Below are 26,728 nucleotides of genomic sequence, written 5' to 3'. Positions count from 1 at the left end.
ATCACTGACACAGGTGCTCTCTATGTACAGTAATGCTCATCATTATATGTCACTGACACAGGTGCTCTCCACATACAGTAACGCTCATCATTCTATATCACTGACACAGGTGCTCTCTACATACTGTAATTGTCATCATTGCATATCATCAACACAGGTGGTCTCTACCTAAAGTAAAGCATTTCCTTCTATATCACCGATACAGGTGCTCTCTACGTACAGTAATTGTCATCATTCTAGATCATTGACACTGGTGCTTTCTATGTACAGTAATGCTCATCATACTAGATCATTGACACAGGTGCTCTCTACGTACAGTAACGCTCATAACTCTATGTCGCAGACACAGGTGCGCTTTATATACTGTAATGCTCGTAATTCTATATTAATAACACGGGCTCTCTACATATTGTAGCGCTCATCATTCCATATTACCAACACAGATGCTCTCTACTTACAGGAACGTTCATCATTTTACATCACTGACATTGGAGCTCTTTACCTACAGTAATGCTCATCATTCTACATCACTGACACAGGTGCTCTCTACATACAGTAACGCTCATCATTCTATATCACTGACACAGGTGCTCTCTACATACAGTAACGCTCATCATTCTATATCACTGACACAGGTGCTCTATATGTACAGTAACGCTCATCATTCTATATCACTGACACAGGTGCTCTCTACATACAGTAACGCTCATCATTCTATATCACTGACACAGGTGCTCTCTATGTACAGTAACGCTCATCATTCTATATCACTGACACAGGTGCTCTCTACATACAGTAACGCTCATCATTCTATATCACTGACACAGGTGCTCTCTATGTACAGTAACGCTCATCATTCTATATCACTGACACAGGTGCTCTCCACATACAGTAACGCTCATCATTCTATATCACTGACACACAGGGGCGGATCCAGGATAAAATGACAGGGGGGGCACCATGATAAAAGAGGGTTTAGGTGGGGGGGGGCCAGTGTAAGTGGTGCCAGTGTACATGCTAAGAGAGCGGCAGAGAGAGGGTGGCAATGGGATTAAAAATAGGCCCTGGCATTTAAAGTGCACAGGCCCACCATGGCAACAAAAGGGAAGGATGTTGTTGTGCGCGCGCCGAAGGCGCGCTCTGGAAAAGGGGGTGTGGCCACTCAACAGGGGGCATGTCCTTGAGTGTAGTGTACAACACCATATACAACTTCTACACATTATGCAACAAAATACTAGACCCCATTATACTTGCCCCTTACACATGATGCCAAGTGGAATGAGCCAAAATTCAAACAATGCCACATGGATTGTGTCAAAATTCACATAATGCCACACGGATTGAGCCAAAATTTACATAATAACACACGGATTGAGCCAAAATTCACATAATGCGAAATGGATTGAGCCAAAATTCACATAATGCCAAATGGATTGAGCCAAAATTCACATAATGCCACATGGATTGAGCCAAAATTCACATAATGCCACACGGATTGAGACAAAATTCACATAATGCCACATGGATTGAGCCAGAATTCACATAATGCCACACAGATTAAGACAAAATTCACAATACGCTTCATAAACAGGGACATTGTCCACCAAAAACGCGCATTAAACATTTACACCATAATGTCTATTGCACGTTAAGTTACACGGCATGATGTCCATTATGTATTATGCCTATTAAAAATTATGCTACATGCAGTAAGTGCTGCTTATCTACATGCTCATTGCCAAGGGTTCCATGCTCATTGCCAGAGGTTCCATGCTCGTTGCCATGTGGGATTACATGCTCATTGCCAAAGGGGGAATACATGCAGTGGCAGAGCCTGGCTGTATTCTGAGCACTGCAGGTCCCAGCTATTTGAAATAATACCCATTTCACACCAGAAAATTCGTTCCCAGGTTGGCCCCTTTTACACCAGCCTAGTCCCTGCATTTTAAGGTGTGAGGCGGAGAGAAAACCACCCCTCCCCCCCTTTAACCAGTTATCTCATTTAACCGACTAACTGACATTTACATGAGACAAGTATCATATTGAAGAACATTGAAGAACTTTTGAGTGGGCTTTGAATGATTTTGGTCCAGTAAAACTGGAACGTTTGGTTCCAGAGTAATCTGCACTCAAAGAACACGAACAGCCATGAAATTACATTTTAAAAATAAATAAAAAAATCGATTTACATGCTATATCTCTGGAACCGATTGACCGATATGGACCATCCTGGTATCATATTGAAGGCCCAGCGATTTGGAATTGAATGACTTCAACCAAAAGCTCCTGTGATGCCAGGGGGGGAACTGGCAGCCGTCGGAACCGGGTGGGGGTCGGAATTGACGGGTCCCATATTATCCTATGGGGAAAAAATGTTACAGCTTTGCCAGGCGATATCTCCGGTTCCCGGGGGCGCTAGAGACATGGGGCTGGGCTCGTTGGAAAGCCCTGGTCCTCAGCTACAAAATGAATGACAGGGGGGGGGCACATGCCCAGATGCCCCCCCCCCCCCTGAATCCACCACTGCTGACACAGGTGCTCTCTATGTACAGTAACGCTCATCACTGACACAGGTGCTCTCCACATACAGTAACGCTCATCATTCTATATCACCGACACAGGTGCTCTCTATGTACAGTAATGCTCATCATTCTATATCACTGACACAGGTGCTCTCTACGTACAGTAAAGCTCATCATTCTATATCGGTGACATATGCTCTCTACGCACAGAAATGGTCATCATTGCATATCACCAACACAGGTGGTCTCTACCTAAAGTAAAGCATTTCCTTCTATATCACTGATACAGGTGCTCTCTACATACAGTAATGCTCATCATTTTATATCACTGACACAGGTGCTCTCTACATACAGTAACGCTCATCATTCTATATCACCGACACAGGTGCTCTCTATGTACAGCAATGCTCATCATTCTATATCACTGACACAGGTGCTCTCTACGTACAGTAACGCTCATCATTATATGTCACTGACACAGGTGCTCTCCACATACAGTAACGCTCATCATTATATGTCACTGACACAGGTGCTCTCCACATACAGTAACGCTCATCATTCTATATCACCAATACAGGTGCTCTCTACGTACAGTAACGTTCATCATACTATATCACTGACACAGGCGCTCTCTATGTACAGTAATGCTCATCATTATATATCACTGACACAGGTGCTCTCTATGTACAGTAACGCTCATCATACTATATCACCAATACAGGTGCTCTCTATGTACAGTAATGCTCATCATTATATGTCACTGACACAGGTGCTCTCCATGTACAGTAATGCTCATCATACTATATCACTGTCACAGGTGCTTTCCATGTACAGTAACGTTCATCATTATATATCACTGACACAGGAGCTCTCCACGTACAGTAATGCTCATCATTATATATCACTGTCACAGGTGCTTTCCATGTACAGTAACGCTCATCATTGTATATCACGGACACAGGTGCTCTCTATGTACAGTAATACTTATCATACTATATCACTGACACAGGTGCTCTCTATGTACAGTAACGCTCATCATTCTATATCACTGACACAGGTGCTCTCTACGTACAATAACGCTCATCATTGTATATCACGGACACAGGTGCTCTCTATGTACAGTAATACTTATCATACTATATCACTGACACAGGTGCTCTCTATGTACAGTAATGCTCATCTTTATATATCACTGACACAGGTGCTCTCTACATACAGTTGCGCTCATCATTATATATCACTGACACAGGTGCTCTCTATATACAGTAACGCTCATCATTATATATCACTGACAGAGGTGCTCTCTACATACAGTAACGCTCATCATACTATATCACTGACACAGGTGCTCTCTACATACAGTAACGCTCATCATTATATATCACTGACAGAGGTGCTCTCTATATACAGTAACGCTCATCATACTATATCACTGACACAGGTGCTCTCTACATACAGTAACGCTCATCATTATATATCACTGACACAGGTGCTCTCTACATACAGTAACGCTCATCATTCTATATCACTGACACAGGTGCTTTCTACATACAGTAACGCTCATCATTATATATCACTGATAGAGGTGCATTTATGTACAGTAACGCTCATCATTCTATATCACTGACACAGGTGCTCTCTATATACAGTAACGCTCATCATTATATATCACTGACAGAGGTGCTCTCTATATACAGTAACGCTCATCATACTATATCACTGACACAGGTGCTCTCTACATACAGTAACGCTCATCATTATATATCACTGACAGAGGTGCTCTCTATATACAGTAACGCTCATCATACTATATCACTGACACAGGTGCTCTCTACATACAGTAACGCTCATCATTATATATCACTGACACAGGTGCTCTCTACATACAGTAACGCTCATCATTCTATATCACTGACACAGGTGCTTTCTACATACAGTAACGCTCATCATTATATATCACTGATAGAGGTGCATTTATGTACAGTAACGCTCATCATTCTATATCACTGACACAGGTGCTGTCTACGTACAGTAACGCTCATCATTCTATGTCACTGACACAGGAGCTCTCTACGTACAGTAACGCTCATCATTCTATATCACTGACACTGGTGCTCTCTACGTACAGTAACGCTCATCATTCTATACATTGACACAGGTGCTCTCTACATACTGTAATTGTCATCATTGCATATCACCAACACAGGTGGTCTCTACCTAAAGTAAAGCATTTCCTTCTATATCACCGATACAGGTGCTCTCTACGTACAGTAATGCTCATCATTCTATATCACCGATACAGGTGCTCTCTAGATACAGTAATGCTCATCATTATATATCACTGACACAGGTGCTCTCTATGTACAGTAACGCTCATCATTCTACATCACTTACACAGGTGATCTCTATATACAGTAATGCTCATCATTCTTCATCACTGACACAGGTGCTTTCTATATACAGTAATGCTCATCATTATATATCACTGACACAGGTGCTCTCCACGTACAGTAATGCTCATCATTCTATATCACTGACACAGGTGCTCTCTACGTACAGTAATGCTCATCATTATATATCACTGACACAGGTGCTCTCTAGATACAGTAACACTCATCATTCTATATCACTGACACAGGTGCTCTCTACATACAGTAATGCTCATCATACTATATCACTGACACAGGTGCTCTCTAAGTACAGTAACGCTCATCATTCTATATCACTGACACAGCTGCTCTCTACATACAGTAATGCTCATCATACTATATCACTGACACAGGTGCTCTCTATGTACAGTAACGCTCATCATTCCATATCACTGACACAGGCGCTCTCTACATACAGTAACGATCATCATTCTATATCACTGACACAGGTGCTCTCTACGTACAGTAACGATCATCATTCTATATCACTGACACAGGTGCTCTCTACATACAGTAACGCTCATCATACTATATCACTGACACAGGTGCTCTCTACATACAGTAACGCTCATCATTATATATCACTGACAGAGGTGCTCTCTAAATACAGTAACGCTCATCATTATATATCACTGACACAGGTGCTCTCTACGTACAGTAACGCTCATCATTATATATCACTGACACAGGCGCTCTCTACATACAGTAACGATCATAATTATAAATCACTGACACAGGTGCTCTCTACATACAGTAAAGCTCATCATTCTGTATCACTGGCACAGGTGCTTTCTATGTACAGTAATGCTCATCATTCTATATCACTGACACAGGTGCTCTCAACATACAGTAATGCTCATCATTCTATATCACTGACACAGGTGCTCTCTACATACAGTAACGCTCATCGTTCCATATCACTGACACAGGTGCTCTCTATGTACAGTAACGCTCATCATTCTATATCACTGACACAGGTGCTCTCTACATACAGTAATGCTCATCATTCTATATCACTGACACAGGTGCTCTCTACATACAGTAACGCTCATCGTTCCATATCACTGACACAGGTGCTCTCTATGTACAGTAACGCTCATCATTCTATATCACTGACACGGGTGCTCTATACGTACAGTAACGCTCATCATTCTATATCACTGACACAGGTGCTCTCTATATACAGTAACGCTCATCATTCTATATCACTGACTCGGGTGCTCTATACGTACAGTAACGCTCATCGTTCCATATCACTGACACAGGTGCTCTCTATGTACAGTAACGCTCATCATTCTATATCACTGACACGGGTGCTCTATACGTACAGTAACGCTCATCATTCTATATCACTGACACAGGTGCTCTCTATATACAGTAATGCTCATCATTCTATATCACTGACACGGGTGCTCTATACGTACAGTAACGCTCATCATTCTATATCAGTGACACGGGTGCTCTTTACGTACAGTTACGCTCATCATTCTATATCACTGTCACGGGTGCTCTATACATACAGTAACGCTCATCATTCTATATCACTGACACAGGTGCTCTATACGTACAGTAACGCTCATCATTATATATCACTGACAGAGGTGCTCTCTATATACAGTAACGCTCATCATACTATATCACTGACACAGGTGCTCTCTACATACAGTAACGCTCATCATTATATATCACGGACACAGGTGCTCTCTACATACAGTAACGCTCATCATTCTATATCACTGACACAGGTGCTCTCTACGTACAGTAACGCTCATCATTCTATGTCACTGACACAGGAGCTCTCTACGTACAGTAACGCTCATCATTCTATATCACTGACACTGGTGCTCTCTACGTACAGTAACGCTCATCATTCTATATCATTGACACAGGTGCTCTCTACATACTGTAATTGTCATCATTGCATATCACCAACACAGGTGGTCTCTACCTAAAGTAAAGCATTTCCTTCTATATCACCGATACAGGTGCTCTCTACGTACAGTAATGCTCATCATTCTATATCACTGATACAGGTGCTCTCTAGATACAGTAATGCTCATCATTATATATCACTGACACAGGTGCTCTCTATGTACAGTAACGCTCATCATTCTACATCACTGACACAGGTGATCTCTATATACAGTAATGCTCATCATTCTACATCACTGACACAGGTGCTCTCTATATACAGTAATGCTCATCATTATATATCACTGACACAGGTGCTCTCCACGTACAGTAATGCTCATCATTCTATATCACTGACACAGGTGCTCTCTACGTACAGTAATGCTCATCATTATATATCACTGACACAGGTGCTCTCTAGATACAGTAACGATCATCATTCTATATCATAGACACAGGTGCTCTCTATGTACAGTAACACTCATCATTCTATATCACTGACACAGGTGCTCTCTACATACAGTAATGCTCATCATACTATATCACTGACACAGGTGCTCTCTAAGTACAGTAATACGTGGATACCTGTGAAGCCCGCGTAGGGCCACGTTTACCTGTGAAGGTATCCGCGTCCCCTCGCGGGGCTCGCTGCGCTCGCCACGTTTCGGGCTCGGTGGCTCGCTGCGCTCGCCACACTATTCTATTCTCAACTCCACGCCGACGTGGATAGTGGGGGTATGAAAAGGTCGGAGGACGCGTACCGCCGCCCCTCGCGGGCTCGCTGCGCTCGCCACGCTTCGGGTTGGCGTGGATCGTGGGGTGGGGTTACAAATTTGGGGGGACATTTAAGTGTTAATTGTGCCTATTTGGGCTCTGTAGCCCATTTAACATTGATTCCTATGGCCAAATCGCGTCCATTGAAGCATTGAATGTAAAATCGCGGGCAGCACTAAATTTAACATTGAACCCTATGGGAAATCGCGGTGATCGCGGGCATCGCGTCGCGGCCGTTAATGTACTGGCCGCGATGCCCGCGATCACCGTGATTTCTTTACCCACGACGCCCGCGATGGAGATCGTGGGCGCCGTGATAGGTAAAGAGTACCAAACATGTTACCTCAAACCATATTTGATCCTTATTTTTTTGCAAAGATATCAATATGCCTATCCCAAACATGTTTAAATTGTACTACTGTATTTGCGTCTACCACCTCTGATGGTAGGCTATTCCACTTATCTACTACTCTTTCTGTGAAGTAATTCTTCCTCACATTTCCCCTGAATCTTCCTCCCCCTAGTGTCAGTGCATGTCTTCGTGTTCTGTTGCTCCTCTTCCTGTGAAGAATGTCTCCCACCTGTACCTTGTTAAAACCCTTGATATATTTGAAAGTTTCTATCATGTCCCCCCTTTCCCTTCTCTGCTCTAAAGTATACATATTAAGATCTTTTAGTCTTTCCTGGTACGTTTTGTGATGTAGGCCATGCACCATTTTAGTTGCCCTTCTTTGTACAGTCTCTAATGTATTTATATCCTTCTGGAGATATGGCCTCCAGAACTGAACACAATACTCTAGGTGAGGTCGTACCAATGACCTATACAGTGGCATTATTACTTCTTTCTTTCTACTGCCGATACCTCTCCCTATGCAACCAAGCATCTGACTTGCCTTCTTCATTGCTTTGTTACCATTCTATATCACAGACACAGGTGCTCTCTACATACAGTAACTATCATCATTCTTTATCACAGACGCATGTGCTCTCTACATACAGTAACACTTATCATTCTATATCACTGACACAGGTGCTCTCTAGATACAGTAACGCTCATCATTCTATATCACTGACACGGGTGCTCTATACGTACAGTAATGCTCTTCATTCTATATCACTGGCACAGGTGCTCTCTACGTACAGTAACGCTCATCATTATATATCACTGACACAGGTGCTCTCTATGTACAGTAACGCTCATCATTATATATCACTGACACAGGTGCTCTCTATGTACAGTAACGCTCATCATTATATATCACTGACACAGGTGCTCTCTTCATACAGTAACGCTCATCATTCTATATCACTGACACGGGTGCTCTATAGGTACAGTAATGCTCTTCATTCTATATCACTGGCACAGGTGCTCTGTATGTACAGTAACGATCATCATTCTATATCACTGACACATTTGCTCTCTATGTACAGTAACACTCATCATACTATATCACTGACACCGGTGCTCTCTATGTACAGTAATGCTCATCATTCTATATCACTGACACAGGTGCTCTCTATGTACAGTAATGCTCATCATTCTATATCACAGACACAGGTGCTCTCTATGTACAGTAATGCTCATCATTCTATATCACTGACACAGGTGCTCTCTACATACAGTAACGCTCATCATTATATATCACTGACACAGGTGATCTCTACGTACAGTAACGCTCATCATTATATATCACTGACACAGGTGCTCTCTATGTACAGTAATGATCATCATTCTATATCACTGACACTGGTGCTCTCTACGTACAGTAACGCTCATCATTCCTTATGACTGACACAGGTGCTCTATACGTACAGTAACGCTCATCATTTTATATCACGGACACAGCTGCTCTCTACATACAATAACGCTCATCATTCTTTATCACAGACACAGGTGCTCTCTACATACAGTAACGCTCATCAATCTATATCACTGACACAGGTGCTCTCTACGTACAGTAACGATCATCATTCTATATCACTGACACAGGTGCTCTCTATGTACAGTAATGCTCATAATTCTATATCACTGATACAGGTGCTCTCTACGTACAGTAAGGCTCATCATTATATATCACTGACACAGGTGCTCTCTACGTACAGTAACGATCATCATTCTATATCACTGACACAGGTGCTCTCTATGTACAGTAATGCTCATCATTCTATATCACTGACACAGGTGCTCTCTAGTCTCTACGTACAGTAATGCTCATCATTCTATATCACTGACACAGGTGCTCTCTATGTACAGTAACGCTCATTATTATATATCACTGACACAGGTGCTCTCTAGATATAGTAACGATTATCATTCTATATCACTGACACAGGTGCTCTCTATATACAGGAACGATCATCATTCTATATCACAGAGACAGGTGCTTTCTACATACAGTAACACTTATCATTCTATATCACTGACACAGGTGCTCTCTAAGTACAGTAACGCTCATCATACTATATCACTGACACAGGAGCTCTCTACATACAGTAACGCTCATCATTCTATATCACTGACACAGGTGCTCTCAACATACAGTAATGCTTATCATTATATATCACTGACACAGGTGCTCTCTACGTACAGTAATGCTCATCATACTATAGCACTGACACAGGTGCTCTCTACATACAGTAATGCTCATCATTATATATCACTGACAAAGGTGCTCTCTATGTACAGTAATGCTCATCATACTATATCACTGACACAGGCGCTCTCTACGTACAGTAATGCTCATCATACTATAGCACTGACACAGGTGCTCTCTACATACAGTAATGCTCATCATTATATATCACTGACACAGGTGCTCTCTATGTACAGTAATGCTCATCAATCTATATCACTGACACAGGTGTTCTCTATGTACAGTAATGCGTATCATACTATATCACTGACACAGGTGCTCTTTACGTACAGTAACACTCATCATTCTATATCACTGACACAGGTGCTCTCTAGATATAGTAACGATTATCATTCTATATCACTGAAACAGGTGCTCTCTATGTACAGTAACGCTCATTATTCTATATCACAGACACAGGTGCTCTCTACGTACAGTAATGCTCATCATTCTATATCACTGACACAGGTGCTCTCTACGTACAGTAACGCTCATTCATCTATGTCACTGACACAGGTGCTCTCTAGATACAGTAACAATCATCATTCTATATCATAGACACAGGTGCTCTCTACATACAGTAACGCTCATCATTCTATATCACTGACACAGGTGCTCTCTGCGTACAGTAACGCTTAATATTCTATATCACTGACACAGGTGCTCTCTATGTACAGTAACGCTCATCATTCTATATCACTGACACAGGTGCTCTCCACGTACAGTAATGCTCATTCATCTATGTCTCTGACACAGGTGCTCTCTATATACAGTAACGCTCATCATTATATATCACTGACACAGGTGCTCTCTACATACAGTAAAGGGGTGTACACACGGGGGCGATCTGTGCTTTTTTCTAAGCAATCTTACTAGATTGCTTAGAAACTAAGCACAAATCTCACCGTGTGTATGCTCCGGGCGATCCCGATGCGCGGGCCCGCACATCGGGATCGCCAGATTAGTAAATCAGTGCATGCAGACGCAATCTAGTAAGATTGCTTAGAATATCTGCATGTCTGACTGCGTGTGTGTACAGGACGCGATCACTTCCGCGATCGCGTCCTGAATCCACTCACCCCTCATCACTTATCCCCTCCCCCCTCATCACTTATCCCCTCCCCCCTCATCACTGAGGGACTGAGGGAGACGAATTTTGCCGCGCGGCTGCCTGCATCTACAGCCACCGCCGGACGCCCGCCTCAGCTTACCAAGGTATATTGGCTGCACAGCACAACAAGGGATTCAAGTCAGAGCTCAACTCACCACAGAGCAATGAATGCAATAGGCTCAAAATGGCTGACACAATTTATGCCCTCAGAAAAGGAATCCTCCCCTCTGGGAAAATCCGCCCACTATTTAAATTTTTGGCTTAAGCGAAATTGCTTAGAAATATTGCTTAGCACAAAACTCTGCGCGTGTATGTGCTCCTCATGGGAGATCTTGACACCAGCGAAATTGCTTAGAAAAATAGCTAAGCAAAATTGCTTAACACAGATTGCCCCCGTGTGTACACCCCTTAACACTCATCATTCTATATCACTGACATAGGTGCTTACTACATACAGTAACGATTATCATTCTATTTCACCGACACAGGTGCTCTTTGCGAACAGTAATGCTCAGCAATCTATATCACAGAGACAGGTGCTCTCTACATACAGTAACTATCATCATTGTATATCACAGAGACAGGTGCTCTCTGCGTACAGTAACGATCATCATTCTATATCACAGGCACAGGTGCTCTCTATATACAGTAATGCTCATCATTCTACATCATTGACACAGGTGCTCTCTACATACAGTAACACTTATCATTCTATATCACTGACACAGGTGCTCTCTACATACAGTAATGCTCATCATTCTATATCACTGACACGGGTGCTCTATACGTACAGTAACGCTCATCATTCTATATCACTGACACAGGTGCTCTCTACATACAGTAATGCTCATCATACTATATCACTGACACAGGTGCTCTCTACGTACAGTAACGCTCATCAATCTATATCACTGACACAGGTGCTCTCTACGTACAGTAACGCTTATCATTCTATATCACAGACACATGTGCTCTCTACATACAGTAACGCTTAATATTCTATATCACTGACACAGGTGCTCTCTAAGTACAGTAATGCTCATCATTATATATCACTGACACAGGTGCTCTCTACATACAGTAACGCTTAATATTCTATATCACTGACACAGGTGCTCTCTAAGTACAGTAACGCTCATCATTCTATATCACCGATACAGGTGCTCTCTATGTACAGTAATGCTCATCCTATTATATCACTAACACAGCTGCTCATATGAACAGTAATGCTCATCATTCTACATCAACGACACAGGTGCTCTCTACATACAGTAACGCTCACCAGTCTATATTACAGACACAGGTGCTCTCTGAGTACAGTAACGCTCATCATTCTATATCAGTGACACAGGTGCTCTCTACATACTGTAACGCTCATCATTATATAATCACAGACACAGGTGCTCTCTATATGCAGTAACGCTCATCATTATATATCACTGACACAGGTGCTCTCTACATACAGTAACGCTCATCATTCTATATCACCGATACAGGTGCTCTCTATGTACAGTAATGCTCATCCTATTATATCACAGACACAGCTGCTCTCTAAGTACAGTAACTCTCATCATTCCATATCACTGACACAGGCGCTCTCTACATACAGTAACGCTCATAATTATATATCAGTGATACAGGTGCTCTCTACATACAGTAACGCTCATCATTCTATATCACTGACACAGGTGCTCTCTACGTACAGTAATGCTCATCATTCTATATCACTGACACAGGTGCTCTCTACATACAGTAACGCTCATCATTCTATATCACTGACACAGGTGCTCTCTGAGTACAGTAACGCTCATCATTCTATATCATTGACACGTGCTCTCTACATACAGTAATGCTCATCATTCTATATCACTGACACAGGTGCTCTCTACATACAGTAACGCTCTTCATTCTATATCACTGAAACAGGTGCTCTCTACATACAGTAATGCTCATCATTCTATATCACTGACACAGGTGCTCTCTACATACAGTAACGCTCATCATTCTATATCACTGACACAGGTGCTCTCTACATACAGTAATGCTCATCATTCTATATCACTGACACAGGTGCTCTCTACATACAGTAACGCTCATCATTCTATATCACTGACACAGGTGCTCTCTACATACAGTAATGCTCATCATTATATATCACTGACACAGGTGCTCTCTAAGTACAGTAACTCTCATCATTCCATATCACTGACACAGGCGCTCTCTACATACAGTAACGCTCATAATTATATATCAGTGATACAGGTGCTCTCTACATACAGTAACGCTCATCATTCTATATCACTGACACAGGTGCTCTCTACGTACAGTAATGCTCATCATTCTATATCACTGACACAGGTGCTCTCTACATACAGTAACGCTCATCATTCTATATCACTGACACAGGTGCTCTCTGAGTACAGTAACGCTCATCATTCTATAACATTGACACGTGCTCTCTACATACAGTAATGCTCATCATTCTATATCACTGACACAGGTGCTCTCTACATACAGTAACGCTCTTCATTCTATATCACTGACACATGTGCTCTCTACATACAGTAATGCTCATCATTCTATATCACTGACACAGGTGCTCTCTACATACAGTAACGCTCATCATTCTATATCACTGACACAGGTGCTCTCTACATACAGTAATGCTCATCATTCTATATCACTGACACAGGTGCTCTCTACGTACAGTAATGCTCATCATTATATATCACTTACACAGGTGCTCTCTATGTAGTAGTAGTACGTTTATTTATATGGCGCCGCAAAGTGTCCGCAGCGCCGTACATAGCAAACAAAAAAAAATGACGAGGTAACGTACAGGCACGCTCATCATTCCATATCACTGACACAGGCGCTCTCTACATACAGTAATGCTCATAATTATATATCAGTGATACAGGTGCTCTCTACATACAGTAACGCTCATCATACTATTTCCATGACACAGGTGCTTTTGACGTACAGTAACGCTCATCATTCTTTATAACTGACACAGGAAATCTCTATGTACAGTAACGCTCATCATTCTATATCACACTGACACAGGTGCTCTCTACAAACAGTAATGCACTTATTCTGTATGAGTGATACAGGTGCTCTCCATGTACAGTAACGCTCATCATACTATATCACTGACACAGGTGCTCTTTATGTACAGTAATGCGCACCATACTATATCACAGAGACTGGTGCTCTCTATGTACAGTAACGCTCATCATTCTATGTCACTGACACAGGTGCTCTCTATATACAGTAACGCTCATCATTCTATATTACTGACACAGGTGCTCTCTATGTACAGTAATGCTCATCATTCTATATCACTGACACAGGTACTCTCTATATACAGTAATGCTCATCATACTATATCACTGACACAGGTGCTCTCTGAGTACAGTAACGCTCATCATTCTATATCATTGACACAGGTGCTCTCTACATACAGTAATGCCCATCATTCTATATCACTGACACAGGTACTCTCTATATACAGTAATGCTCATCATTCTGTATTACTGGCACAGGTGCTCTCTGAGTACAGTAACGCTCATCATACTATATCACTGACACAGGTGCTCTCTACATACAGTAATGCCCATCATTCTATATCACTGACACAGGTACTCTCTATATACAGTAATGCTCATCATTCTGTATTACTGGCACAGGTGCTCTCTGAGTACAGTAACGCTCATCATTCTTTATAACTGACACAGGAAATCTCTATGTACAGTATCTATTATCATTCTGTATCACTGACACAGGTGCTCTCTACGTACAGTAACGCTCATCATTCTATATCACACTGACACAGGTGCTCTCTACAAACAGTAATGCACTTATTCTATATGAGTGATACAGGTGCTCTCTATGTACAGTAACGCTCATCATACTATATCACTGACACAGGTGCTCTTTATGTACAGTAATGCTCACCATACTATATCACAGAGACTGGTGCTCTCTATGTACAGTAACGCTCATCATTATATGTCACTGACACAGGTGCTCTCTACGTACAGTAATGTTCATCATTCTATATCACTGATACAGGTGCTCTCTACGTACAGTAATGCTCATCATTCTATATCACTGACACAGGTGCTCTCTACATACAGTAACGCTCATCATTCTATATCACTGACACAGATGCTCTCTACATACAGTAACGCTCATCATTCTATATCACTGACACAGGTGCTCTCTACGTACAGTAATGATCATCATTATATATCACTGACACAGGTGCTCTCTAGATACAGTAATGCTCATCATTCTATATCACTGACACAGGTGCTCTCTACATACAGTAATGCTCATCATTCTATATCACTGACACAGGTGCTCTCTACATACAGTAACGCTCATCATTCTATATCACTGACACAGGTGCTCTCTACGTACAGTAATGCTCATCATTATATATCACTGACACAGGTGCTCTCTACGTACAGTAACGCTCATTATTCTATATCACTGACACAGGTGCTCTCTACGTACAGTAACGCTCATTATTCTATATCACTGACACAGGGGATCTCTACGTACAGTAATGCTTATCATTCTATATCACTATTGCCACCCATACACGGTCCGATGTACGAGTGCAATGAGATGCGTGCTCTCGTGCACATTCCCTCGCACAGCACATAAAGTATTTGATGCCTGTACTTTCTGAACTAGATTGCATTGCATCTAGTGTAAAACGTATGATGCTTCAGCACATCGCATGCGTTTTGAACTAAATACAGTGCAATCTAGTTCAAAAGGCACGGTGCACATCGCCCACATAAGCACAATCATAGCATATTGATGTCATTCTAGTCCTCATGCACTTTGACTGACAGGAAGCTGGTGTTTAGGGGTGGTTCCCGGCTGTTTTCTGACAATGGTATAAATAACGTCTGTGTGCCCGGGCATTTTCAGGGAGGGTCTGTGACGCCAGCCCCGGCCTTGGTCGGCCTGTCTTTGTCGCAGTTTTGTGAAAGGGTCACACGTTCACAGTTGCACAGACAGGGAGAATCATTAGATGGTTGGTGAATTGCGTATGGAATTGTGGGTGGATAGCGAATAGCGATCCTTTCACATTTCAGTTGCAGACTTGTACGGATCTACTTTCTATCTGGGCGGCGGCAGATGAGCGAGCAGGTCTGAATTAGTCCCCATATTGTGTTATATTTTTGCAAAAGCAAACTCCTTCTTTAATAGGGATATGGTCGTATTGTCGACAGCACTTAAGTCAACAGTCATTAGGATGACACCATTGGGTCGACAGGTGGCAAGGTCGACATGTGTCTAGGTCGACATGGGTGAAGGTCGACAGGTGTCAAGGTCGACATGGGACAAGGTCAACTTGAGTTTAGGTCGACACAGTGTTAGATCAACATGGGTTAAGTCGACAGGTTGAAACGTTGACATGGGTTCTGCATAGATCCAGTGCACAGGGCATGTTCTGGCAGTGCAGGGCAGTAGTATAGATATGCTGGTTATATTATAGTGATAGAGTGTGTGCGCATGCCCAAAAAGGCTTTGCGGGTGCCGCTTCCCAAGACCACGCCCCCATTTTCAGTGCTGAATAGACAGCGTTTATTCCCTTCAGGCCGGGGGGACTCCCAACTGCCCCCCCCCCCCCCACCCCCCACCACTGGACACTGGCAGCCCTGGGCGGGATGCAGGAACGTACCCGCAGAAAGAGAGACAGTTGGGAGTTATGCGTGTGTGTGTGTGTAGAGGGGTTCTGGATGGCACAGACGGTGCCTTTGCCCACAGTCAATACATCGGTCCCATATGGTTGACATTTACATGGTCGACATGGTCGAAAGCTCAACACAAGCAATATTTTGACATGCCAAAGGTCCACATGAGTTTTTCACAATTTTTTTTTTCATGCCCCACCGTCCATATGGACTCCGACTGGGAACACTACAGTGTACCAAGCACCTGGCCTGAATAATGGTGAGCGAGGCAGTACTCTAATTGGGGGTACACATACTGTTGACATTGACATAACAAACATGAAATCCTTATGTCAACCTTTTCCGTGTCGGCGTTTGGTTTGTGGCGGCCTTTTCTCCTGTATTGTGCATGTGGACATTTTGGGGTCGACCTAGTGACTTTCTAGCTAGACATTGTCGGTGAGCTATATCACACCCGTGTGTGTGTGTATGTGCGAGCGTGCGTGTGTGCGTGCGTGCGTGTGTGTGTGCTACACGTGTGATGTCTGACAGGAGAGGAACATACTGCAGCCCTCATCCCCAGCCCACCCTCTCCTGGCTGGAATTCCTGCATGCTGCAGATAAGGGATCCCTTTGAAGGGGTCATCTGGTTTCATTCTACATTAATACTAGAAGGGATAGTCCGACTGCTCAGGCTTAACCCGGCATATTCCAGATAATGGTATTAATGCAGAGCCTTGGTGTGAGGGGGAAGAAGCCTGCGGCAGGGAAGTGGTTAATGGGATACATTATATCCCATGTAATATGGTTTTATTACTACTCCACACACAGGTTCTCCGGCTCCTCTCTCACCCTGATCTGCACTGTACATGGTTGTATTGCTGCATTTCTACCTATGGAACATCATACCAAACTCACCTGGTCACTGCCCCAGTGGGGTAAGTCAGGTGCAGGCATTTATTATGTGAGTGATAAATGTAATCTGCTGGGGAATAGCTGCCACATCTTCTGTCTAATGTGCATGCCCTAATACATCAGAGACAGTCATAGGAAAAAACTGATATAGACCTTACCCATCCCATTCCTCCAGCACACAGGAGACCTTACCCATCCCATACCTCCAGCACACAGGACACCTTACCCATCCCATACCTCCAGCACACAGGACACCTTACCCATCCCATACCTCCAGCACACAGGACACCTTACCCATCCCATACCTCCAGCACACAGGAGACCTTACCAATCCCATACCTCTAGTACACAGGAAACCTTACCCATCCCATACCTCCAGCACACAGGAGACCTTACCCATCCCATACCTCCAGCACACAGGACACCTTACCCATCCCATACCTCCAGCACACAGGACACCTTACCCATCCCATACCTCCAGCACACAGGAGACCTTACCCATCCCATACCTCCAGCACACAGGAGACCTTACCAATCCCATACCTCTAGTACACAGGAAACCTTACCCATCTCATACCTCCAGCACACAGGACACCTTACCCATCCCATACCTCCAGCACACAGGACACCTTACCCATCCCATACCTCCAGCACACAGGACACCTTACCCATCCCATACCTCCAGCACACAGGAGACCTTACCCATCCCATACCTCCAGCACACAGGAGACCTTACCCATCCCATACCTCCAGTACACAGGAAACCTTACCCATCCCATACCTCCAGCACACAGGACACCTTACCCATCCTATACCTCCAGCACACAGACCTTACCCATCCCATACCTCCAGCACACAGGAAACTTTACCCATCCCATACCTCCAGCCCACAGGACACCTTACCCATACCATACCTCCAGCACACAGGAGACCTTACCCATCCCATACCTCCAGCACACAGGAAACCTTACCCATCCCATACCTCCAGCACACAGGACACCTTACCCACCCCATTCCTCCAGCACACAGGAGACCTTACCCACCCCATTCCTCCAGCACACAGGAGACCTTACCCATCCCATACCTCCAGCACACAGAAAACCTTACCCATCCCATACCTCCAGCACACAGGAGACCTTACCCATCCCATACCTCCAGCACACAGGAGACCTTACCCATCCCATACCTCCAGCACACAGGACACCTTACCCATCCCATACCTCCAGCACACAGGAGACCTTACCCACCCCATTCCTCCAGCACACAGGAGACCTTACCCACCCCATTCCTCCAGCACACAGGAGACCTTACCCATCCCATACCTCCAGCACACAGGACACCTTACCCATCCCATACCTCCAGCACACAGACCTTACCCATCCCATACCTCCAGCACACAGGAAACTTTACCCATCCCATACCTCCAGCCCACAGGACACCTTACCCATACCATACCTCCAGCACACAGGAGACCTTACCCATCCCATACCTCCAGCACACAGGAAACCTTACCCATCCCATACCTCCAGCACACAGGACACCTTACCCACCCCATTCCTCCAGCACACAGGAGACCTTACCCACCCCATTCCTCCAGCACACAGGAGACCTTACCCATCCCATACCTCCAGCACACAGAAAACCTTACCCATCCCATACCTCCAGCACACAGGAGACCTTACCCATCCCATACCTCCAGCACACAGGAGACCTTACCCATCCCATACCTCCAGCACACAGGACACCTTACCCATCCCATACCTCCAGCACACAGGAGACCTTACCCATCCCATACCTCCAGCACACAGGAGACCTTACCCATACCTCCAGCACACAGGAGACCTTACCCATCCCATACCTCCAGCACACAGAAAACCTTACCCATACCATACCTCCAGCACACAGGAGACCTTACCCATCCCATACCTCCAGCACACAGGAGACCTTACCCATCCCATACCTCCAGCACACAGGACACCTTACCCATCCCATACCTCCAGCACACAGGAGACCTTACCCATCCCATACCTCCAGCACACAGGAGACCTTACCCATCCCATACCTCCAGCACACAGGACACCTTACCCATCCCATACCTCCAGCACACAGGAGACCTTACCCATACCTCCAGCACACAGGAAACCTTACCCATCCCATACCTCCAGCACACAGGACACCTTACCCATCCCATACCTCCAGCACAAAGGACACCTTACCCACCCCATTCCTCCAGCACACAGGAGACCTTACCCATCACATACCTCCAGCACACAGGAAACCTTACCCATTCCATACCTCCAGCACACAGGACACCTTACCCACCCCATTCCTCCAGCACACAGGAGACTTTACCCATCCCATACCTCCAGCACACAGGAGACCTTACCCATCCCATACCTCCAGCACACAGGACACCTTACCCATCCCATACCTCCAGCACACAGGAGACCTTACCCATACCTCCAGCACACAGGAAACCTTACCCATCCCATACCTCCAGCACACAGGACACCTTACCCATCCCATACCTCCAGCACACAGGAAACCTTACCCATTCCATACCTCCAGCACACAGGACACCTTACCCATCCCATACCTCCAGCACACAGGAAACTTTACCCATCCCATACCTCCAGCACACAGGAGACCTTACCCATCCCATACCTCCAGCACACAGGAAACCTTACCCATCCCATACCTCCAGCACACAGGACACCTTACCCATCCTATACCTCCAGCACACAGGAAACCTTACCCATTCCATACCTCCAGCACACAGGAGACCTTACCCATCCCATACCTCCAGCACACAGGACACCTTACCCATCCCATACCTCCAGTACACAGAAGACTTTACCCATCCCATACCTCCAGCACACAGGAGACCTTACCCATCCCATACCTCCAGCACACAGGAAACCTTACCCATACCTCCAGCACACAGGACACCTTACCCATCCCATACCTCCAGCACACAGGACACCTTACCCATACCATACCTCCAGCACACAGGAGACCTTACCCATCCCATTCCTCCAGCACACAGGACACCTTACCCATCCCATACCTCCAGCACACAGGAGACCTTACCCAGCCCATACCTCAAGCACACAAGACACCTTACCCATCCCATACCTCCAGCACACAGGAAACCTTACCCATACCATACCTACAGCACACAGGAGACCTTACCCATCCCATACCTCCAGAACACAGGAGACCTTACCCATCCCATACCTCCAGCACACATGAGACCCTACCCTTCCCATACCTCCAGCACACAGGAGACCTTACCCATCCCATACCTCCAGCACACAGGAGACCTTACCCATCCCGTTCCTCTAGCACACAGGAGACCTTACCCAGCCCACCTCCAGCACACAGGAGTCCTTACCCATACCATTCCTCCAGCACACAGGAGTCCTTACCCATACCATTCCTCCAGCACACAGGAGACCTTACCCATCCCATTCCCTCAGCACACAGGAGACCATACCCATCCCATACCTCCAGCACACAGGAGACCTTACCCATCCCATTCGTCCAGCACACAGGAGACCTTACCCATCCCATTCCTCCAGCACACAGGAGACCTTACCCATCCCATACCTCCAGCACACAGGAGACCTTACCCATCCCGTTCCTGCAGGACACAGGAGACCATACCCACCCCATACCTCCAGCACACAGGAGACCTTACCCATCCCATTTCTCCAGCACACAGGAGACCTTACCCATTCCATTCCTCCAGCACACAGGAGAACTTACCCATCCCATTCCCCCAGAACACAGGAGTCCTTACCCATTCCATTCCGCCAGCACACAGGAGACCTTACCCATCCCATTCCTCCAGCACACAGGAGACTTTACCCATCCCATACCTCCAGCACACAGGATACCATACCCACCCCATACCTCCAGCACAAAGGACACCTTACCCACCCCATTCCCTCAGCACACAGGAGACCTTACCCATCCCATACCCAGACACACAGGAGACCTTACCCATTCCAATCCTCCATCACACAGGAGACCTTACCCATCCCATTCCCCCAGCACACAGGAGACTTTACCCACCCCATACCTCCAGCACACAGGACACCTTACCCATCCCATTCCTCCAGCACACAGGAGACTTTACCCATCCCATTCCTCCAACACACAGGAGACCTTACCCATCCCATACCTCCAGCACACAGGACACCTTACCCATCCCATTCCTCCAGCACACAGGAGACATTACCCATCCAATTCCTCAAGCACACAGGAGACCTTACCCATCCCATTCCTCCAGCACATGGGAGACTTTACCCATCCCATTCCCCCAGCACACAGGAGACTTTACCAATATCATTCCTCCAGCACACAGGACACCTTACCCAGCCCATTCCTCCAGCACACATGAAACCTTACCCATCCCATTCCTCCAGCACACAGGACACCTTACCCAGCCCATACCTCCAGCAAACAGGACACCTTACCCAGCCCGATCCTACAGCACACAGGAGACCTTACCCATCCCATACCTCCAGCACACAGGAGACCTTACCCATCCCATACCCCCAGCACACAGGAGACCTTACCCATCCCATACCTCCAGCACACAGGAGACCTTACCCATCCCATACCTCCAGCACACAGGAGACCTTACCCATCCATTACCTCCAGCACAAAGGATACCTTACCCATCCCATACCTCCAGCACACAGGAGACCTTACCCATCCCATTCCTCCAGCACAAGGAGACCTTACCCATCCCATTCCTCCAGCACACAGGAGACCTTACCCATCCCATACCTCAAGAACACAGGAAACCTTACCCATCCCATTCCTCCAGCACACAGGACACCTTACCCAGCCCATACCTCCAGCAAACAGGACACCTTACCCAGCCCATTCCTCCAGCACACAGGAGACCTTACCCATCCCATACCTCCAGCACACAGGACACCTTACCCATCCCGTTCCCCCAGCACAAAGGACACCTTACCCATCCCATACCTCCAGCACACAGGAGACCTTACACATCCTGTTCCCCCAGCACAAAGGACACCTTACCCATCCTATACCTCCAGCACACAGGAGACCTTACCCATCCCATACCCCCAGCACACAGGAGACCTTACCCATCCCATACCTCCAGCACACAGGAGACCTTACCCATCCCATACGTCCAGCACACAGGACACTTTACCCATCCATTACCTCCAGCACAAGGAGACCTTACCCATCCCATACCTCCAGCACACAGGAGACCTTACTTATCCCATTCCTCCAGCACAAGGAGACCTTACCCATCCCATTCCTCCAGCACACAGGAGACCTTACCCATCCCATACCTCCCTTACCCAGCCCATTCCTCCAGCACACAGGACACCTTACCCAGCCCATTCCTCCAGCACACAGGAGACCTTACCCATCCCATTCCTCCAGCACACACTAGACCTTACCCATTCCATACCTCCAGAACACAGGACACCTTACCCAGCCCATACCTCCAGCACACAGGACACCTTACCCAGCCCATTCCTCCAGCACACAGGACACCTTACCCAGCCCATACCTCCAGCAAACAGGACACCTTACCCAGCCCATACCTCCAGCAAACAGGACACCTTACCCAGCCCATTCCTACAGCACACCTTCCCTATCCCAGACCTAAATCATCACCATTCATGCTGGTAAGAGATCGCCCTGATGACTCCATATAAGGAGCGAATAAATGATCTATATTATCAGCCCAGAGCTCCCGTGGGTAATAAGAGATGGATGCACATTGTCGGCAGAATAATAATAATCGGACGGTGTCTGATGCTGAAAAATAAATGGAAGCTAACCTGTGAGTGTTACTAACACAAGTATCGGGGATATTTTGTTACAATAAACATATGCGAAAATAATATAGTGTTAACGATAGAAACATCGTGTATTGTACTGTGCCGGCACTTAATTACTACATCTAATCAGAACATTCAGCGTGCATTAAATAAATTAAATAAATATATATATATATATATATATATATATATATATATATATATATATACACACACACACATATGTCTAAATATACATAAACATATATACATATATATTACTCATGTACAGTAGCTATAATATATATATCTCTTATCATGTATTTATGTATTTATTAATATATCTAAAAATGATGAATATAAGATGAATCTTTCTCCTTATTTTTTTTTTATTCAAAATATTTTCTGGTCGACGAAGAATTTCAATTAAATAAATAATTAGAATTTAATAACAGCAAGACAAAAAAACATTCTCCACCATGTAAAACGGAGTCCGACATACAGGTACACGCTATATGTTCCCTTTGCTGTATATGCTATTTGTGTGTGTGTATATATATATATATATATATATATATATATATATATATATATATATATATATACATACACAGTAGAGCTGGCACTCTTCCAAATAGAAATAACTTGGCCCCGGTGCCTACAGATCACAGCAGCGCTGAGATCAGAAATAACGAGCAGATATAGTGGCACTCGGGTCCCCAATAATAATGACACCAGTCAGGAGTAGTCTAACGACTAATGACTGGTGTCATTATTATTGGGGACCCGAGTGCTCGTTATATATATATATATATATTTATATATATATATATATATATATATATATATATATATATATATATATATATCCACAGTATACACAGAATATGTATTTGGGGATTTCCGATTATTAACAGTGCATTCTGTTCTCGGCCACAGGAGCTCGCTGATAGCCGGGGGGCTGACAGCCAGGGAACTGATAGCCGGGGGGCTGATAGTGGGAAATGACATTATGTGCTGCTGCTGCTGCTGCTGCTGCTGCTGGGGAGGTAGGTGGGGTCACTTCTGCCCCCCCAGGTTACCTGCAGGGGGAGACCACGCTGGTGGGAACCAAGTGACTGCTCCATCTCTCCATGGTTACAGTATGAGGCCCCAGAGGCATTTTACCCAAATCTCAACTATTACAATTTAAAACCAACAGGAGGCGTCATCAGATCCTCGGCATGCCGGCCACACAGAGGACAGGGCACCTAGTATGGGGCCAGTGGTGCGTTACTAGCCCTAGGTTACATCTCTCAGTCCCAGTAATGCAGCCACCACACACATGCTGCTACAGTCATGGAATACAGTGTAATCATACCAACACAGTGACAATGCCATAGATAGATAGATAGATAGATGGATAGATCTATCTATCTATATATACACACACAGGGCATGGGCTCACTGCATATAATGTAGATCACATATACCACAAAATCTATTAACAAAAATCAATTGTATAATCCATTAGGAAATAATAATAAAATGTTAGGTATATATATATATATATATATATATATATATATATATATATATATATATATATATACTTATATATATATATTTATATATATATATATATATATATATATATATATATATATGGACACATTGTGCAGGTGTGACTGCTGCCTGTCACCTCCAATGTGATGCTATTCTGGAGCATGGAGCAGGTGTGGGTCCACTGCTGGGTATCCACAGGTTACCCCAGCCATTTGACCTGCTCCATGTATATATATAGATGGATAGATAGATAGATAGATAGATAGATAGATAGATAGATAGATAGACAGACAGACAGACAGACAGACAGACAGACAGACAGACAGACAGACAGATAGATGCGGATTCTTTTTACAAGGGAATACAGGGATCGCAATAGTATCTGTTCCATAATTGGTAACAAGGTTCTGCGTCACCTATGTGACTTATTTGGAAGTCTCTGAAAGCAGTGTACCCCAGTCAGTGCACCCCACTCACACTCACCCTGTTCCTGGTCCACAAAGCTGGTGACTGTGTTGGCCCCTGCCCTGTCCCGGGTGGCATTGCTGGGCAAGCCTCTGTGCCCATTGTGGGACAGCCTCTGGTACAGGGAGAGCATGTATTCATGGGGTACCACAGTGCCCTTCCCACCGGCCTCCTTTCTGAAGTGATTCTGGGTATCCCTTTGTAAAGTGCCAAGTGCCTGGCTGTGTGGCAGTGCCCTCCTGGCAGCTCCTGCTGCTCCCAGCCTTGGTGAGAAGGGATGTACTGCTGCAGCCTGGAGGCTCTGTCCAGCCCAGAGCCAGGCGCTCCACAGCCCCAGACACAGAGCAGCAGCCTTCCTTAGGTCCATTTTATCAGTGCACTCTGCTAGGGAATGAGAGACTTGGAGGGGGTATGATGACTTTGGGAACTCCCCCCTGTTGCTTTTCTAAGATTGTGCTAATAACCTGTATGAGTCATACAGAACAGTGCACAGAGCCCTCTAGTGGACAAGACCGGGAGTGTCCAGCACTGTGCTCCGCTGCTGGCTGTAGCTTAATGCATCTGCAAAGTCCCTGCACCAGATGAGACACATTTTTAATTTTTTTTTTAAGCTGGGAACAAAAGTAACAATCCCTCCAGGACCTGAGAAGTCAGTGTGTCCGCTATAATCATATTGTCAGTGCCCAAGTGTTAGTATGTAATTGTCCTGGGACCCTAAAGTGTCAGTGTGTCATTATCCAAGGACCCCAAAGTGTCAACGTAGTAATGTCATCGACCCCTTAAGTGAAAAGTAAAAAATAAATGGCAGGAGTCAGGAGCTTCGCTGTGACATTACTTGTAGCTCTTGGCTCCTATCACAGTGTCCAGCAGTATAGCCAAACAAGCAGGGGCAGATTGGGAACTAAAAGTGG

At 44.9% G+C, this 26,728-nt stretch overlaps 1 protein-coding gene across 1 annotated transcript in view; it reads right to left on the bottom strand.

Annotated features, from left to right (window-relative positions):
• GDF7 (growth differentiation factor 7) overlaps nucleotides 1–26,191 on the bottom strand; it is a 36,413-nt gene extending 10,222 nt beyond the window's left edge. The window contains exon 1 of the mRNA XM_083178606.1: nucleotides 25,836–26,191. Within this exon, the coding sequence (XP_083034732.1) occupies nucleotides 25,836–26,184 (349 nt within the window). The 5' untranslated portion in view covers nucleotides 26,185–26,191. The remainder of the gene's footprint in view (nucleotides 1–25,835) is intronic.
• Between the last annotated feature and the right edge of the window lie 537 nt (nucleotides 26,192–26,728).

This window comes from Crinia signifera, chromosome 3, assembly GCF_055691185.1.
Source record: "Crinia signifera chromosome 3, ASM5569118v1, whole genome shotgun sequence".
In the NCBI taxonomy this organism is placed as follows: Eukaryota; Metazoa; Chordata; class Amphibia; order Anura; family Myobatrachidae; genus Crinia; species Crinia signifera.
Note: the sequence above shows the minus strand (reverse complement) of the source record. Positions and strands in the feature narration are given on the sequence as shown.